At 39.3% G+C, this 20,571-nt stretch overlaps 1 protein-coding gene across 1 annotated transcript; it reads left to right on the top strand.

Moving 5' to 3' along the window:
* The first annotated feature begins 10,521 nt into the window (after positions 1–10,521).
* On the top strand, positions 10,522–11,685 carry LOC108617873 (sentrin-specific protease 8). Its single transcript, XM_018013721.2, has one exon. It carries the CDS (start codon positions 10,682–10,684, stop codon positions 11,471–11,473), a length of 792 nt encoding a protein of 263 aa, XP_017869210.1. The 5' UTR covers positions 10,522–10,681; the 3' UTR covers positions 11,474–11,685.
* The last annotated feature ends 8,886 nt before the right edge of the window (positions 11,686–20,571 follow it).

The raw sequence follows: 20,571 nt of genomic DNA, 5'->3' as shown, positions 1-20,571 counted from the left end.
GTTATTATCAATTTTTTTTTTGGTGTGCCAATAATTTTGTTTAGCAAAATCGAGGTTTATTTTTGGTTATTGAATTTAAAACAAGTAAGAAAGCTCTAATCGAGACTGCTCGACTACGAGATCCCCTGAACTCTTGGAGCAATAGATATTTCAATAATTTCTTTCAGCTTACACAAGAAACACGCACACACACACACACACACGCACGCACAGGCATACATACACACACACGCATACAGACACAAACGCATACACACAATCACATACACACACACATACACAAACACATACACACACAAGCACCCACGCATAAACACGCATGGGCTGCAGTGAGCGCTTACTATGAGAACTTAATTGTTTAATAACTTTTTTTATGGACGTATGATCTTCATGAAACTTTCAGATTATGATTATAACATAAATATGCATGTAATTGCTAAAGCACAAGTCTCTAGTATTTGAAATACGCTTTCTACAAAAGTGCGGGTGAGGGGGTGAATTTAGAGGTGGGGGTACATTTTAACAAAAACCGAAATTGTATAAATTGCATATAAGCATATGGGTATAATGGTTTTGTTGAAATGTATGTAACAGGCAGAAGGAGGCGTGGCAGACCCCACAAAGTATATATATTCTTGATCAGGGCGACGAGCTGAGTTGATTTGGCCCCTGTCCGTCTGTCCGTATGTATGAACGCGTCGATTTCAGAAGATATAAGAGCTAGAGACTTCAAATTTCAAATTTTTTGTGTGTGTATATGTATGTAAATGTTTGTGTATGTGTGTGTATGTGTTTGTGTATGTGTGTGAGTGTATGCGTTTGTGTGTGTGCGTGTTTCTTGTGTAGGCTGAAAGACGCGAAAAATTATTGAAATATCTATTGCTCCAAGGGTTCAGGGGATCTCGTAGTCGAGCAGTCTCGACTAGAGCTTTCTTACTTGTTGACTTATATATTTATTACAAATAATTAATTAATAATATTAGGATTTAAAAACATAATTTTATTAATGCTATCAGGGTTGGAAGCTATTGACCAAATAAATATTAAATTTGCAAATATCAACACAGAAAACATATATAGACGGTCACAACTACACATTTTGTTAGTAAAACTAAAACACAAGCTTTAAACAAAACCAAACACAAAAACAACACGCTGGTATTTGCCGAAAAATACATACATTTTTTCTGCAGCTTCCGCTTCCATTTCGCACGTCTGCTCATAATTTCTCAAAGCACAAAATGAATACACAAAATATTCTTCGAACTACTTGAGTAGTTCGAGTGTTTTCGAAGTTTTCACTTCACTTTGCTCTTCTTTCGTTATACTCAGTCATTCGGCATGAGACACAACATGTTCGTCTTGCGAAACAGTAGTATACACATTCGTCTCATTCTGTCCTTTTCACTCACTCATATTCTACTCAATTCGAATGTACTCAATGTGGCTTTGTTATGAATGTAATCATGCAGACGTCATTGAATGACTTAACATTCGAAAGTACGTTCGTTGAGTTGCCGCATACCCACAACGCAGCTTTGCCATTAACGTCTGTTGACCATCTCCTAGGGCAGCTGGTTCTACAGTGGTGAGGCTCACTGAGAAAAGCTACATCTATACATTTTTCCCTAATGGTCTGCTCTAGAAGATCTTGGGCAGCAACACAATGATTTAAGTTAAGCTGCAAAAACCTTAACATTTCATTTTACGAGCAGCTTCACGGTAAGATGGGCACTTGAAGCTGCCTGCGGAATGGTCCGTCTGCTTTTCACCTTTCCGGATGCAGAGGCTACATTTTGGTGGCTTGGTGCATGCTTTGGCACTGTGACCCATCTCTCCACACCTGAAACAGGCGCCCTTTAAGTCACAGTCGCTGGCCCAGTTTGCTGCCATATGACCGTAATCGAGGCACTTGAAACAGAGTTTAGGCTGCTCCACGGCTCGGATACGGCAAACTACCCATCCTATTCTAATTTTGGACAGCTCGAGCAGAGTTTTAGCTTTCCCAATTGGAAGAGCAACCGTAGCTCTGTGCTGTCCACCAAAAGCTGGCCGAAGCGATTTGATAGCCTCAATGGGGAGTGAGCTATCCTTCACCTCCACCCTAATTGCCTCCAAGATCTCCTCTTTGGTCGCTAACTCATCTAGATCGCGATGTGTGTGTGTGTGTGTGTGTGTGTGTCTGCGTGTTTCTTGTGTAAGCTGAAAGACGCGAAAAATTATTGAAATAGCTATTACTCCAAGGGTTCAGGGGATCTCCTAGTCGAGCAGTCTCGACTAGAGCTTTCTTACATGTTATACCCTGAACTCATTTAAATTGGGAAACCAGTATGTATTGGTTTTGTGAAAAGTATGTTACAGGCAGAAGGAATCATCGCATAGCCCATAAAATATATATATTCTTGATTACGGTCCTGTCCGTCCGTCCGCGCCGAGATTTCATAAGTTATAAATGCTAGAGGTGAAATTTGGCATGTATACTCGTGTATACCATACGCAGTACAATATCTTTTTTTATCGAGAATAGTCGATAAATTGATTTCGTTTTTTTCAGCAAAATTTGAACATTATCCGACCTGGAGCTTTTAGATTTGCTGTGTATATGCATTTGACGAGTAATTTACAGATTTTGGATACCATGCCCCTTCGCCCACCATTTGCAAAAAGCGTATGTTAAGTTTTAAGGACTTGTCCTTTGGTATGTACACACATTTTAACCTTTTGATTATATTTTGATGACGTTTCATAAATACATATAATCTTACTACAAGAGAGATTATTCAACAAATAAATTCTCATACTATTGCCCAAACTGCAGCCCAAGCGCAGTTGCTGCTTAAGGTATGTAAGTGTGTATGCATGTGTTTTTGTATGTGTGTATAAAAGAGGTGCAGAATGAGTAGTATATCAGCTGACAGGGTTCAGGGTATCTCCTAGTCAAACAGTCTCGATTAAAGCACTTTGACTTTTAATATATTTAATTAAGCAGTTTAAAACGCCAGAAATCCGTTCTATAGAAAAATTTAATTATACCAAATGGTGTAACATTAACGGAAACGTACCATGAAAGGTGTACTGGGCAATGGGTCCAGCCTCAGCTCTCCATTTTATTCCCGTGGGTTGCTACGAGATGGAGATGTAAGTATGTGTGGAATTTGAATAGAAGCTTTTTAAGTTTTGCTATTCCATTGTTCGTCCAAACAGGGTAGTGGTAAAGGGACATGGATCTGACAGGGAACTGGTGGCTAAGGTGTTAGAGATTAGGGCAATGGCATAAAACGAGCTCCCTGCTAAAGCGCTTTATATATGCATTTTCATTTGGTTTGGAGTTTGCGGTTGGGGATGATGTGATGTGGAGTGGCAACACCAAAATTATTTTTTCAAAGGATTAAATTAAATTCTTTCGATTCAAAGGCAAAAGCTAAAAATACAAAAAAAAAAAGAAAAAACAAAAAACAAAATTAAACAAGTAAGAAGACTCTAGTCGAGACTGCTCGACTAGGAGATATCCTGAACCGTTTAATCTGATATTCTATTCACTCTGCACTTCTATTCGGCACACATATGTACATACACACGCACGTATTAGAACGCGCTCTGCTAACTGTACAGTAGCAGTAAGCAGCGACTGCGCTTGGGCTGCGCTGCAGTGTGGGCAACATTATAAGAATTTATTTGTTAAAAATTTAAATTTTTAGACGTACAATCCTAATGAAACTTCTAGAGCATGATCATAATGTTCAAATGTATGTACATTCCAAAGCACAGGTCGCTAGTACATGAAATACTTTTTACAAAGATGAGGATGAGGGGGTGGATATAGGGATGGGGATTAATTTCAACAAAAACCGAAATTATATAAAATACATATAAGTCTACATTTAAGCTCTAGCTCTAAAGGTGTAGGATATATAATTAAATAACTAGCTTTCGATAAGGTTTTTGATCGATAATAAAAAAAATAAAATACGGACGGACGGACGGACAGACAGACGGACAGAGCCAAATTGACTTAGCTCGTCGCCCTAATCAAGAATATATATACTTTGTGGGGTCTTCCACGCCTCCTTCTGCCTATCACATACTTTTAACAAAACCATTATACCCTGATTTCCCATTGAATATGGGTTCCTGGTATAAAAAAAAACAAGTAAGAATGTTGCAGTTGGGCGTTACCGACTGCGGAATACTCATTCACATCCCATCAACAATTTAGTAACTTCGCTCTAATACTGTAGAAAATGTAGTTTTTCCTGACTTGTCACGCCCCTACTGTGCGTAGACACCTCATCTTTGGTCAGTTCTTAGAACGTGATAATGGTACCCTAACTACAAATTTTGAATGCTTACCCTCAAAAAATCTGAAAATTACAGGGTATTTTCAAATTGCCACGCCCCTAAAGATGCGTAAAATTGTTTTTGGGTCATCGACAGAGGAGGTTTCTGGTAACTCAACTATCTAAATTTGAATCTTCTAGCTATTATACTTTAGGCGATATCAACTTTTGCGGTTTGCCACGCCCCCTGTGGGCGGACATATATCCGACAAAACTTTTTGGTCTTGAGTGATCAGTCCGAGTATATATACAAAATTTGAGGTCTCTTGCATCAATAGTGTCCAAAATATAGCAGAATTTAAAAAATCACTACATTTTCAGGTCCGATTTGCCACGCCCCTAATGGGCGTAGATTTATAATTTTGTATTATATATATTTATAGAATCATAACATTAGCTGACGTGCAAAATTTCAGCGCTCTAGTTGTAAAACTCTTGGAGATACAGTTTTATCCGATTTGCCACGCCCCCAATGGGCGGAGATATATCCGTCATAGCTCGTGACCTTGGGTGGTCGACGCGAACCTACATACCAAATTTCAGCTTTCTAGCTCTTCAACTAACATGATTTCTGGCATATCAGAAAATGCATGCGGATCGGGAAAATTTTAACACTTTAAAAATCGGAGATGTACATGAGTATGTGTTCCAAATTTCAAGTCTCTAGCTTCAATAGCGCCCAAATAGATTGCGTTCATACGGACAGACGGACGGACAGCAAGACGGACATTGCACAAAACCAATATACTTATTCACTTTCGTGAATGAGTATAACAAGCAAGAAAGCTCTAGTAGAGACTGCCCGACTACGAGATCCCCTGAACCCTTTGCGCAACTGATATTTCAGTAATTATTTGCACATGCACAAACACAAGCTCACACACGGGCATACACGCATAAACACGCAAAAATTTTCTTGTGGATGTACCTTCTTCACGAAACTTCAGATTATGAATATAACATAAATATGCATGTATTTGCCAAAGCACAAGTCTCTAGTATTTGAAATACGCTTTTTAAAATATTTGGGTGAGGGGGTAAATAAAATAAATAACAAGTAAGAAAGCTCTAGTCGAGACTACTCGACTACGAGATCCCCTGAACCCTTGGAGTAATAGCTATTTCAATAATTTTCCGAGTCTTTCAGCTTACACAAGAAACACGCACACACACACACACACACACACACACGCACACACAGGCATACATACACACACATACACACACACACACACACACACATACACAAACAATTACATACATATACACACACAAGCATAAACACGCATGGGCTGCAGTGTGCGCTTACTATGAAAACTTAATTGTTTAATAACTTTTGTTGTGGACTTACGATCTTCATGAAACTTTCAGATTATGATTATAACATGGATATGCATGTAATTGCCAAAGCACAAGTCTCTAGTATTTGAAATACGCTTTTTACAAAAGTGAGGGTGAGGGGGTGAATTTAAGGGTGGGGGTAAATTTTAACAAAAACCGAAATTGTATAAATTGCATATAAGCATACTTTAAAAATTTGGAGACTCTAGCAATAAAGGTGTAGAAGATATAATTTTATAACTGGGTTTCGATAAGGTTTTTTATCGATAAAAAAAGATCGGGATGAGCTATCGATTTTTAATGATATGCGCGCTGTAATTACGGACATTTTAAAAAAATTTGAAGTCCCTAGCTCTTATATCTTCTGAAATCGACGCGTTCATACATACGGACAGACGGACAGACAGACAGACAGGGCCAAATCAACTCAGCTCGTCACCCTGATCAAGAATATATATACTTTGTGGGGTCTGCCACGCCTCCTTCTGCCTGTTACATACATTTCAACAAAACCATTATACCCTGATTTCCCATTGAAAATGGGCTCAGGGTATAAAAACCAGTAATAAATTTATATATCCTACATCTTTAAAGCTAGAGTCTCCAAATTTTATATGTATACTTATATGCATTTTATACAATTTCGGTTTTGTTAAAAATTACCCCCCATCCCTAATTCACCTCCTCACCGTCACATTTGTAAATGTATGATGTGATGTATGATGTGTTTGTATATGTGTGTTTGTGTATGACTAGGTGTGTGTATGCTTATGCGTGTGTTTGTGTGTCTTGTGTAAACAGAAAGACGCGAAAAATGATTGAAATAGCAATTGCTCGAAGGGATCAGGCGATCTCGTAGTCGGGCACTCCGGACTAGAGCTTTCTTACTTGTTATACCCTAAACACATTTTCAATGGGAAATCACGGTATAAAGGTCTTGTTTAAATGTATGTACCAGGCAGAAGGAGGAATGGCAGACCCCACAAAGTATATGTATTCTTGATCAGGGCGACGTGCTGAGCCGATTTGGCCCTGTCCATCTGTCTGTCCGCCCGTCCGTCCGTCCGTATGTATGAAAGCGTTGATCTCAAAAGAGATAAGAGCTAGAGACTTGAAATTTTTTCCTCGGTCCGTGTATATCACGCGCATATTGAGTTTTTCTCTAGATATCGATAACTACTTCCGATATTTTATTGTCGATTAAAAAACTTATCGATAATATTTAATATTATTTAATTATATCTCCTACACCTTTAGAGTTAGAGTTTCAAAATTTTAATTGTAGGCTTTTATGCATTTTATATAATTTCGATTTTTTCAAAATTTACCCCCACCCCTAATTCACCCCCTCACCTTTCTTACTTGTTTTAAATTTATAACTCTTATTTGCGGTCCCTGAACGAATGTATGCGAAGCGCAGCAGCAAATAGATGAATTGCAGAGCTTGTGATGTTAGCATTTAATAGTTGCCAACTTGTTATTTTGTCTATTAATCGGTAACTAATATAATATTAAACAAAATATATATATATGTATATTAGCTGATTTGATTCATAAATAAACCAGATTTTCCGCGATTTCAAATATTTTTCTGTAATCGCACTTGAAAATAAGCCAGATCTGGCCGAAAATAAGCCAAGACGGCAACACTGACTACAGACCCTTGCTCTATGTATGAGCATCTGTATGCCTGTGTGCGAAGCTCTTGCTGCCTGTAGCAATTTTAGAGCGCCGAATTAGCATTTGGTAGATCTTTTGAACTGCACACACATATGTACATACGTTTGATTGCGTGTACGCAGGGGCCGCGGTGCTCACAAATTATGGGGTAATCATTGTAGAAGCATTCGTGTGCCTATGTGCATGTGTGTATGCATGGGACATGAGCATTGGCGTGTGCCTACACAACATAGAATTGTGTCAACGGTTATGAGTTCAAATTGCAGAATCGCGTTTATATTTAAGTACCTGATTAACTCAAGTGATTTTATTTCAATGATCGTGGGTTTGCCTATCAGAATGAATTTAAAATAAATGTAGTACCTGATTAATAGTATGCGATTTTCGATCCCTTACACCTGTGCATATATGTAAATACATATACAGGTGAAACTTACTTTTTTTTAAAAATAAGCATACATATACCGGTCAAATGGACCCATTTAAAAGGATTCATCCTTTAGATGTCATAAAAATCTTGCAAGTAAAAAATAAGATAATCTTGTACTGCGTATTATATACACGAGTATGCATGCCAAATATCAGCTCTATAGCTCTTATATCTTCTGAGATCGGTTTGCTCATACGGACGGACGGACAGACAGACGGACAGTGCACTTGTCAGATATTTTGTGGGCGCAAAACATATTGCATCCAATCCGACCCATATACATACATACATGTATATGCAGATAAGTCGAAATTCAATATACGTATGTATTTACGTCGGATTGGATGCCATATGTTTGGCGGCCACCAAATACCGAGTTCCGAACTCAACTATGAGCCATGAGCCATGAACAATTATACATATGTACCTATCCTTTTCAAATGAGAATTCCGTCCATAGTGCCGAAGAACTTGGTCTAGAAGGGCGATCCCGATTTTATCAGGCTAATGACCAAAAGCATAAATCGGGTATTGTCCAGTCCCGGTTGATCTGGAACTGTCCAAATGTGGTGAATCCACTACCCCAGTGGTCATACCTAAACATTATAGAAAATTTGTGGGCGAAATTGGGCGTGGCCATTCGGAAAAGGTCAATATCAATAAAAGTGACTTCAAAACGGCCCTATTGGAGGAATGGCCAAAAATAAGACCCCATTTAAATTTTTTGGATATCTTTACTGGTTTAGCGGGAATACGGCTTTAAAATTGTACTACACCGCAGCACGAAATAAGCTGTGATCCACTGTACATACATATGTACATATGTATGTACGTACGTGTGGATGCATGTCTATGTATGCATAAAAGAAGTGCAGAATGATTAGAATATCAGCTTGAAACACTGTTGAAAGACACAGTGGGTTTCGCAAAGAGCAGTTCCGTTACTTTTAATGTTAAATAACAGCTATGTTGTGACGTCACATTTTCAGATTGTGCTCTGTTATCTTAGCTGAAGTTTGGCGGGCGCTTCAGCAGAGATCCACCAAGTGTTCCAAAACAACCAAAATTAAGTATATATAAGCAAATTTCAATAGTAAATAGTGTAAAAATGGTCAATCACTAATTTGATTCCCATACAATAAAAAATCTAAGTATATAATGGAATGAACTGACATATCGATATGATATACGATACGATCGATAGCAATGATATGGCTAAAATGGCCAATACGCCAGCAGGAATGGTTGATAAACATAGTTAACTGAGCTTTCGCCACAAATAATGTTTATTTATGCCAATTTACGTACACATTCCAATATAGTACACGTTGAAGCTGCATCAATAAAGGCAATAAAGGTGCTGCTCACACCCGCTGTCATGTCAGAAACATTCGGTAGAATGAAATAAATTTGGTGTATTAATTACAAAATCGATAACTGATGAGGCCTAAGAAAACATGTAATAAAAGCTAACAATGCTGCGTATCATCTATGGCCATCAATCAATGAATGAAATTAGTACATATGATGATGCAGATTGATGGGAAATTCATAATACGTAGTAGAACTATTTACTTTTACAACTGCCCAGAATATACAAATGACCAAAAACCTTTATATTGTCCGATTTGTGAATTTATATAGAATTTGTGATTAGCCGCCCAGCTTGTTTTATTTTGTCTACTAGTTCTAAGACAGATAAGTCTCAAAATAGCTTAATTTTCATACAATTTAAAGCGCGAGCGCAGCTTGTTCTGTAATAATGACGTCATAATGTCAAATCAGCTGTTCGTTTTGAGTAACCTACTATCACACAATCGGCGTCTCTTCTTTGTTCTACATTTCATGTCTATGTGTTGTTTGGGCAATGCTCACATTTTGTTTTTTGTTTTTGTTTTTTTTTTTTTTTTTTTTTTTTATGTAATTTATTTACCTATTTATTAGTGGACTATTCCAGGTTCAAATCTATCGGATCAATATTTGATCTATCCAAAAGAGCTTTGCGAACAGCTGACATGATTTTAAGTCTGGCAACACTATTTCGTCAAGCTTATTCAACTTAAAGTTGGCTGCGACGATCATAAAGTTTTTTGGCTATCCAACTGCGTACCAAATACAAAAAGAAAGCTCAAGGTAAGGAACAAAAAATAATGTTTGCAAAAATTGCGAATTAAAACTAAATTTATTATAGTTATTATGGATACGGAATTCGCTGTTCATGTGGATGAAAATGGCAATGTTGCCTATGGCTTTTCTGAGGGACTTGCTTTGATCGGTATTTGCGGCTCATTCAAATACAATGGCGTAGTCTATCTATGGGCTCTTTGGGAGGGCGACGATATGCCAGAGGCGGTGCCAGCTCTCGTTTTAGGTGACATATACCCCATGAGGGTGATTGACTACTTCGAAAGTATTACAATTTTCCCTGAAATTTAATTTGTTTATAAAATAATGTAAATAATGTTAATCATTCATTAGTTGCTAAAAGACTAAAGAGAAATCTTACATATTGTAATTGAATCGATCAATTTTACGTAAATTTTGTATACATATTTATGTCTTGCTTTTATTGAACATTGGAGGGAGAAACAAATATGAAAATTACTAATAGTAAAGCACATAAAAAAGATAGAAAGCAAGAAAGATCGTTAGATGAGACACAGAGCTGAGGGAGGCAACTATTACCCATCATGTGTGCTTGGTTTCTCCCTTGATGGGTTACTCTAGCTAGAGTTGATCAGAGATCGAGTAGGCTCTGAGCTGTACGTATATGATTTTGTGGACATTTGGTTTCATTCACATTGTGGACTCTGTCGTTGGCAGACATACATATACAGAAATTGGCATACACATTGTTACAAAACATAACATGTTCTGAGCTTGGATCACACAAGATGTCCAAGAGCAAAAAGAAAAAAATTAAAAAAAAGACGACTAAGAAACCAGGTAGTTCACCTCGTCGACTGCAAGTAGCAAAGCCAAGTGTCGATGTGGACTACGTGCGCAAGTGTCAACTGAAAAACGATGTTTCGGGTAAGCCGAGTGTTGCGCTGCGATTTCAGGAGATATCACTGCGCCACTCGGACGTGCAGCTACTGCAGGGACCGTATGCGCTGAATGAGCACGTGATTGGCTTTTATTGTGCATATTTGCAGAGCCGACGTTACAAAGCGCAGTCTGAGCTGCACTTCCTGACGCCCGCGATGGCCTACAGCATGCGCCATCTGAAGATTCGTGAGCGCCGGCGCCTTGCACAAGGGATGCAGCTGGACAGCAAGCTGTTCGTCTTTGTGCCGCTGGTCGAGGGGTCACATTGGTCGCTGCTTTTGATGGCGCGACCTGATCGCAAGTTCTACTATTTCGATTCTGAAGACAACCGCAGTTTGAAGCTGGCGCACACGGTCATCGAGCACCTGCGGGACACACTGAGCGCCGATGACTTCTCTCTTACACTGGGCCGCTGCCTACAGCAGGGCACTGATCACGATCACGACTCCGGCCTCCATTTCATGTGCATGACCGACAACCTGGCTGACTATATATCTCGCTGCGGCTATGCTACCAGCACTCTGCTCGTCTCCGTGCAGGAGGTGCGTGCAAAGCGCTCCTCGCTGTTGCATCTCATCCGGACCCTGGGCGGCATTTTGCCAATATCCAGCACCAAGCCCTCATCCATGGAATTATGAGTTTCTCCGGCCTCCGCTGCAACGTTCCTTAGGTATTTTTTTCAAACAGTTCGCCAGGCAAATGTCTCATGCAATTGTTATGAGCAAGGAAAGCTCAATTTATGTATGTATTTCATTGCGATGAGAACTACAAATCTTTAAAAGTTGAAAAAAAAAAAAGAAAAAATTGCTGTGCTAAATAAATGAGCGTATGTCTTCCATCAGTTAACAAACACGTACCATTTTACAAAGTTTTAGCGAAAGGCACGCCTGAATCTTTTGCATGGCGTTGGCAGGCGGGTATGTATTGAAATATCCTAAAAGAAACCCTCTCCAGTTTTGATAAAATGGGTATCCAAAATGAGGACTTTATTTTCCAGAAAGACAATGACCCCATCGAGAATTTGTGGCCCCAAAGACCATTATACAAAACAAAATAAGGGCTTGCATACTAAGTAGGATGAATTTTAGCATTTAGATTTAAGATAACAAGTTGAACGAATACACTTGACTATGATGGTGTTTAGTTGCGTATTGATCTTTATTCTTCTAAGCCCGGGCTTATATACCCAGACTTATGCATATTTTCAACCCTTAAATCTAGTGCGTATATTGCTGAGTGTGTAAGGCTCAGCATTGGTCTATTACATGTTCTTATCTTATCAGGTTGTAAGGCTTAGCGTTTGTCTCTTACATAATCTGACTGTGGGGCTGCAAGGGTTAGTATCCCTACCTGCTAGTCGTTGAGTGCGTCTGAGGCATGTATAAGATCTTCGTATATTCATATGTTCATGCCTGAACATTCTGCGGGAGGCCAAATTGTGTAACATCCAGAATAGCTGTCTGTGGATTTCTTAATATTATACAGGACAAATATAAATTTGATAATTATTAGTATTCTTGACGAAATGCTGATGCTTGCAATCCTTATGTTCGCGCCTGAACATTCTGCGGGGCCAAGAGAATGTGACATCCAGAGAATCCGAGTGTGTCACCATTACCTTGGTGTTTTGCCCAGGTGGCGGATCCCATGCCAAATGAAGTCGAGGCTCTTTAAAGATCTTCTGCGGCTTATAAGTGTCATCATTTGTTGCATTAATATAGCTGATTGCATCTGTTGAGGAAGTTGTCGATCGCTTCATTGTTGCCGAGGCCAAAGCCTCCAAGTGATAGACGTCTTTCTTTTGATGCTGTTGCCTACAGCTATTGTTTCGCTTGTAGTGGTTATGTTGATTCTTATGTTTCTGCTACTTCCAATTGACTCTTTTTCCAACTGTGGAAATATCATCCATTGGTCGAACTGTTAATGTAGCCTCAGCGATACTCAACGTCGATGTCGAAGTTGTGGCAAAAATTCCTTTCTCGTCCGTATATTCTATGTGCTTTTTTGGTCTTTTGTCTTCACACAACTTTGTTTTTGTTGTTACCACTTGAACATTGTTTTCTTGTTTTATAGATTCAGTTATTTTATGTCCTATGTGGGGGCTTGCCAACGGGTTGACATCCCACGTTTTTAACACAATTGTATCCAAGGCTGCTTGATATGCTAACATCTCATCAGCGGTGACCTTGTCACTGTTATTAGAGGTGGTCACGCAGTTGCGGATACTGCCTTCAGCAGTTCCATGTCCACTGATAAATAACGTTTGTAGCGTTAACATAAATGCTGAATTGTAGTTACCCTCTCCAATTGAGAAATGGCTTATAACTCGTTGACCTCCTTTGAGATACATTTTGAGGTATATCGTCTTGTCGCTGATATCCTTTCTGTTGTGAATTATTCTGGTGAACTGCTCGAAGAACGTTGGCCATGCCTTAGGACTTCCATTAAAGTGAGGAAGTGTCGGTTTCGGTCGCTTTGGAGTGTCTTCCTTTACGATTCGCAGTGCATTTATTTTCCTTTTCACTTTTTTTTTTTTGACACTGTGTACACTTTTACTTCCAGTGCATCTATGTACTCGATTTCGTAGGCAGGCTTATCATATTTTACATCCAAATCTTTCAGTGTTGACTGGAGTTTGTTCCAGAGGAAATCTAACGTATCTTTATAGCTAAATATTTCTTCCTGGTTGCTGAGATCAATGTTGGCAATGTGCAGCCTTACTCTTTGAGCTCTTTAGTCAACAAGGTTTACCAACTTCTCCATTGGGCTCGACCAACCAAATGAAAACATCTCTTGCTTTGATGTTTCCGGTCTCGTTTCCCAATTATAAAGTTGGTTTGTGCCCATGGCGTGGTCGACAACTTCGACTTTCATGAACTCTTTATTGGTTCTGATTTCTGCCATTAAGCCATCATATATTTCTCTTTAAATATTGACGATTGACGACACAGTTATTTATTTATTGTAGATCCATTGGCTTATCCCGTTGGAGCTTTTTTTGTTTTGATCCAGGTTGATCTTGCTGTGCCTCGACTCACAGCTTGGGTTGGAAAGCCAATGCATAAATCAATAATACTTTAGCACTTCACTTTGTACTTTGTAATCACAAACATGTTTCCTTGTTGGTTGAATCGAAGTATTAATAATAATTCATCCGGCTCGAAGGACCATGAACGAATACACTTGACTATGATGGTGTTTAGTTGCGTATTGATCTTTATTCTTCTGAGCCCGGGCTTATATACCCAGACTCATGCATATTTTCAACTCTTAAATCTAGTGCGTATTGCTGAGTGTGTAAGGCTCAGCATTGGTCTATTGAATATTCTTATCTTATCGCTGAGGTTGTAAGGCTCAGCGTTCGTCTCTTACATTAATTTGGGAATGTGGATGCTTTATAACAAAAACAAGTAAGAAAGCTCCAGTCGAGACTGCTCGACTAGGAGATACCCTGAACCCTCCAAGCTGATATTCTAATCACTCTGCACTTCTTTTATGTGCATATACATACACATGCACTTATAAGCACGCGCTCTGCTAACTGCGCAGTAAGCAGCGACTGCGCTTGGGCTGCGCTGCAGTGTGGGCAATATTATGAGAATTTATTTGTTGAATAATTTCTTTTGTAGACATACGATCTTAATGAAACTTTTAGAGCGTAATGATATGGTGAATATGTGTGTACATTCCAAAGCCCAAGTCTCTAGTACTTGAAATTTTTTTTAAATTGGGGGAGAAGGGGGCGTGGTATCAAAAATCTGTAAATTACAAATTCTTCGTATCGATTAACTTTATATACAACGCAAATTTGAAGAGCCAAGGTCTAAAAATGTTCAAATTAGGCTAAAAAAACAAAATCAATTTTTCGATTATTCTCGATAAAAAAGTTATCGGACAATTTATCGAAAAAATAAAGCAAACTCGTACTGCGTATGGTACTCACGAGTATGCATCAGCTCAGCTCTCTAGCTCTTATAACTTCTGAGATCACTCATACGGACGGACGGACAGACGGACGGACGGACAGGGCTATATCGACTCAGCTCGTCGCGCTGATCAAGAATATATATACTTTGTGGGGTCTGCCACGCCTCCTTCTGCCCGTTACATACTTTTTCACAAAACCATTAAACCCTGATTTCCCATTTTCAATGGGTTCAGGGTATAACAAGTAAGAACGTTGCAGTCGGGCGATACCGATTGCAGAATACTCATTTATCATTTCATTCAAATTACATACATATATAATTTATACAATTTTGATTTTTATTATATATTTATATCCGTATATTGGATACCGGCTTCAAGCTAGCAGCAGATCAGCGCGATTTTCCTATACATGTGCACACACTCATCGTCTATTCTAAGCGTACAGACAGAAGCGCGCCTTTTAGCACATTCTTAGAATTTCGATTGATTTCTGGGCTTTCTAGCCGTTACTGTAGTTTTGTCTGATGACGCTCTCTTATTAAGCTCTTCTATTTTAGCAACTGGCTGGTCAAGCAAATCATTGGCGCGGGTGCTAAGGGCAACGCAAATTAGGTTAGAGTAGCGGAGGTTCGAAACCTCTTCGATGTTACTTATTATTATTATTATTTTTTTTTTTTCATACATATTTCGTTTTTTATAAAATAGATATTTTATTGAGAAGGTGCAAGCTTGACTGAATGGCACTTAATACTCTTCCTTTTTTTAGTGGAATAATTTTATAAGTTTAAATTTGTTTCTTCTTAAATAGCCCTCAAATACATATACGCAAATACATACACATGTATATACATATATGTAAGTCTGCACGCATAGCATCAAGCATTCCAGCCTTATACACGCGCTCATTTGTATGTGTGTATGTATGCACACATAAATGCGTACTCTAGCATATTCTAAGGATCTCGCTGCGATTGATTTGTCGTTGCATTGTTTTTAAATTTCTAGCCGCTACACTGGCTTTTCTTTGCTGTGTGGCGTCATAACAATAATGTGATTTTGTTTTAACTACTGTTGATCGAAACGACGCGGTGGTGCTGTAGGCAGAAGCGCCGGCGATCTTTATTTTAGATATTTGGACATGAACAAGCTTTTCAGCTTGAGTGCGAGTTCAAATCCCGCGGAAAACTCGTTTTGTAAATTGCAAATTTTTGTTATTTTAGCTTTTTTATATTTTATTAATTTTATAAAAATGTTTCCTTCCGTGTTATCAATGCCTATTAAGCCTATTTATGTGTACAAATACAAAATATAAATGCCGCAATATGGGCCAGTTCGTAGAACGAGCAACCGGTAACCTAAATGCAAAACTTGAATTCACGCCCCTAAAGAGGCGTTAAACTTATTTTTGGGGCATCGATAGAGGAGGAAGTTTCTAGCTCTTAAACTGTAGGAGATATAAACTTTTGCGGTTTGCCACGCCCCCTATAGGCGGACATATATCTACCATAGCTCGTTGGACTTGGGTGGTCAACCCGCGTATATATACCAAATTTCAGGTCTCTAGCATCAATAGTGTCTAAAACATAGCATAATTGGAAAAATCACTATATCTTCAGGTCCGATTTGCCAACTTTATAGAAGTAACATATCAGCTTACGTGCAAATTTCAGCATTCTAGATATACAACTTTAGGAGATGCAGTTTTATCCGATTTGCCACGCCCCTAATGGGCGGAGATATATCCGCCATAGCTCGTGATCTTGGGTGGTCGACACAGACCTACATACCGAATTTGAGCTTTCTAGCTTTTCAACAAACATGATTTCTGGTATATCGGAAAATGCATTTTCCTATTTGCCACGCCCCTAGTAGGCGGATCGGGAAAACACTTTAACACTATAAATCGGATATATACACAAGTATGTGTTCCAAATTTAAGTCTCTAGCTTCAATAGCCCCGAAATAGACTACGTTCATACGGACAGACGGACGGACGGGCAGACGGACATTGCAATAAACCAATACACGCATTTCACTTTCGTGAATGAGTCTAATCAGGGTATAATGGTTTTGTTGAAATGTGTGTAACAGGCAGAAGGAGGCATGGCAGACCTCATAAAGTATAAAGATATCGAGTTTATCACAAAAAATCGATAACTTATTTATTTATTTTTTTTTTTACGATAAAAACCTTATCGAAAATCAGTTATGAAATAATATCTCCCACATCTTTAAAGATAGAGTCTCCAAATTTTAAATGTATACTAATATGCATTTAATAAAATTTCGGGTTTTATTAAAATTTACCCTCCACCTCTATAAACCCCCCCCCCCCCCCCCCCCCCCCCCCCTTCAACCACACATTTGTGAAAGGCGTACTTTGGATTATCTCTGTATTGCCAAATGATGTCATTTCGTATGAGCAGCGTTCCACTCTCGTGGAGAATATACATATGTATTTTAGTCGAACATTCTCATTACCTTACACTTTAGTACCATATGGATATGAATGTGTGCATGCACATGTGTGGTCCGAGCTCAGCATATTTCTTAGTCAGAGCAGAGCCGAGTAGAGCGTACTCGTTTACTAAACGTCTTATATATGGGCATGAAATGATATCCGCATGGATATATCAGTGCAACCCATGTAAGCCTTTTTGATATGGTGCAATCATTGAGATAGGTGAGGATTGTGTATGCTTAGTAAGTCCTCACAGAATCTATTGAGTTATGCTTCTGTAGAGTCATCTTGTTTTCCTACCCGTAATTAATGGCTGACTGCTCGAGATTGAGTAAAGCAGGGCAGGAAGCGTGCACGGTGCAGGGGCTGCTTTAATTTGTAGTTAAGCTGCACAAATAACTCAATTAGTCTTTATGGTGCCACTCCCATTTGCAGCGACGCCAACGCCCACCCTATCCAGTTTGGCTATTAGGTTCATACTGCCAACTCGCTAGAGCAGCTTGTGGATCTGGACGAGCGTGTAGGACGGGTGTTCGCTCTGGTTTTGGAGGGCTGCACTACGCTTGGCGTTAACTTCGTTATGCGCTGAACTAAACTTTGCAGCGCAGCGTGCTGATAAAAAAAGTCCAGAAAGGTGCGAAGTCCAAGGGCTGTGTCTTCGGGCTAGACTCCACAGTTCATCTACTTGGCTGCTGCAGCTCACCTCAAGTCTCCCCCCTCACTTTGCCTTTGCGCTCTTCCTTGCACTTACTCACCTGCGGACAGCAAGAAACAAACAAAAAGCAACTCTCGACGCTTGAGGCCGCCACACCAAATGTCAAATAAATAAATAAATAAAAGCAACAAGAACAACAGACAGAAGAAAACAACAAAAGCAACAATACGCCCACGACCAAGGCAACGGTCTAGGGCAACTGCAACTGTAAAGTAAATTTTAAAATGGCGTGAAAATGTTAGCGAAAAACAAAGTTAATCGTTGGTCGTCCGCTGCAGCGCTGCAGGCTCTCTCTCTCTCTCTCTCACTCTCTACCCCTCTCCCTCTCCCGCTCGCCATCACATGGACACAATTAAGCATAGTAGTCACACGTAGCTCCGAGTGTCTTGAGCGCAGCGAGATTCAGACTCAAGTCAGGTAGTAAACTAATCGCAATCAATGTAGCAGCTGTAGGAGTTGTTTTGGACGCTAGTTACGCCTGAATTATGCAGGCACAGCCGTACTTTTTATACCCTGAACCCATTTTCAATGGGAAATCAGGGTATAATGGTTTTGTTAAAAGTATGTAACAGGCAGAAGGAGGCGTGGCAGACCCCACAAAGTATATATATTCTTGATCAGGGCGACAAACTGAGTCGATTTGGCCCTGTACATCTGTCTGTCCGTCCGTCCGTATGTATGAACGCGTCGATCTCAGAAGATATAAGAGCTAGAGACTTGAAATTTTTTTTCCTTTTTTGCACACATACACACACACTACAGTGACTGAGCTACATGTACAATAATTTTTGTATCTATATGCGTGTACGCACTCACATCCCAACTCCTTCAATTCTTATTTGCTCGGCTGAACATTCTGTGAAAATTACAGGGTATTTTTCGATATGCTACGCCCCTAAAAAGGCGTAACAATTTGTTTGGCTCTTCGATAAAAAAGGTTACTATTAACTTAACTAGCTCTTATAGTTTAGAAGATTTAAACTTTTGCGGTTTGCCACGCCCCCTGTGGGCGGACATATATCCGCCAAAGCTTTTTGGTCTTGGGTGCACAGCCCGAGTTCTGCAATTATTTCTGTTTTCTTAGTTAAATATTCTTATTAAATTTCACAAAATTGCGGTTCGGTTGAATATTGCAAATATCTATATTTTCCTCTGCAAGGTTTGATCAGTTGTTTACTGTGTTTTTAATAATTAGCTTTTTTTAATTTGTGAAGTTTTGTGTGTAGCGTCGGTTCATTAGTTTCATTATTTGCATTATTGCTTTAGTGTTTTTATTTGTTGGCGCCCTCCCCAGTTCACTCTTTCTAAGTTTGTTAGTGTGAGAGTGTGCATAATTGCTCTCACTATCTACTGTTATTGTATTTGCCTCTCTCGAATTTTAGATTTTCGTGCTGTGCAAGTATACTCTCTCGCTGTGGACTTTTGATCTGCTCTGTAACGGCTGTTTTTGTTGTTGACTCGCTCCCTCAACATATATTTTTGTTGCGCTCTGTAACGGCAGTTTGTTGTTGGACTCGCTCTCAACACATTTATACCTCTCTTTGTTTTTACATTTCTGTTTACATTCAGTAATTTGTGATCGATCCCAATTGCCAATATGAGTTGCTGCAAAAAAGCTTGCAGTTTCAGACAGGCAGCTGATTCTGCACAAGCGCAATTTATAAGTTGCTGGCTGTGTGATATATGCATCATGTTATGCAGGTCTTACTGGACGTGAATATGACAAGAAAAGCTGGTAGTGGAGGCGTACGCTGGACTTGTCCGATTTTCTTGGAAAAACAGATAAACTTTTCTAAAATGTATAGTGCTGTGAGGGCTCCATTTTTATACCCTGAACCCATTTTCAACAGGCAGAAGGAGGCGTGGCAGACCCCACAAAGTATGTATATATATTCTTGATCAGGGCGACGAGCTGAGTTGATTTGGCCCTGTCCGTCTGTCCGTATGTTTGAACGCGTCGATTTCCGAAGATATAAGAGCTTGCATTTTTTTTTAAAATGACCGTATATACAGCGCGGATGTCGAGTTAGCTTTTAAAATTCCATAAATCATCCCGTCGAGAAGTCGAGGGTTCGAATCCCGAGCGGTACAACTTATGTTAATTTTTAGACTCATTCACGAAGTGAAAGAGTATATTGGTTTTGTACAATGTCCGTCTTGCTGTCCGTCCGTCTGTCCGTATGAACGCAATCTATTTCGGCGCTATTGAAGCTAGAGACTTGAAATTTGGAACACAGACTCGTGTATATATCCGATTTATAAAGTGTTAAAATTTTTCCGATCCGCCCACTAGGGGCGTGGCAAATAGGAAAATGCATTTTCCGATATACCAGAATTCATGTTTGTTGAAAAGCTAGAAAGCTGAAATTTGGTGTGTAGGTCCGTGTCGACCACCCAAGATCACGAGTTATGGCGGATATATCTCCGCCCATTGGGGGCGTGGAAAATCGGACGAAACTGTATCTCCAAAAGCTATAAACCTAGAATGCTGAAATTTTGCACTTAAGCGGATGTTTTAATCCTAAAAAGATGGGTGAAAAAAATATATATCTACGCCTACTAGGGGCGTAACAAATCGGACCTGAAGAAATAGTGATTTTTCGAATTTGGCTATATTTTGGACACTATTG

Source organism: Drosophila arizonae, chromosome X, assembly GCF_054131065.1.
Source record: "Drosophila arizonae isolate 15081-1271.41 chromosome X, UAZ_ARI_1.0, whole genome shotgun sequence".
Lineage (NCBI taxonomy): Eukaryota > Metazoa > Arthropoda > Insecta > Diptera > Drosophilidae > Drosophila > Drosophila arizonae.
This window is presented reverse-complemented; position numbering and strand designations above follow the sequence as displayed.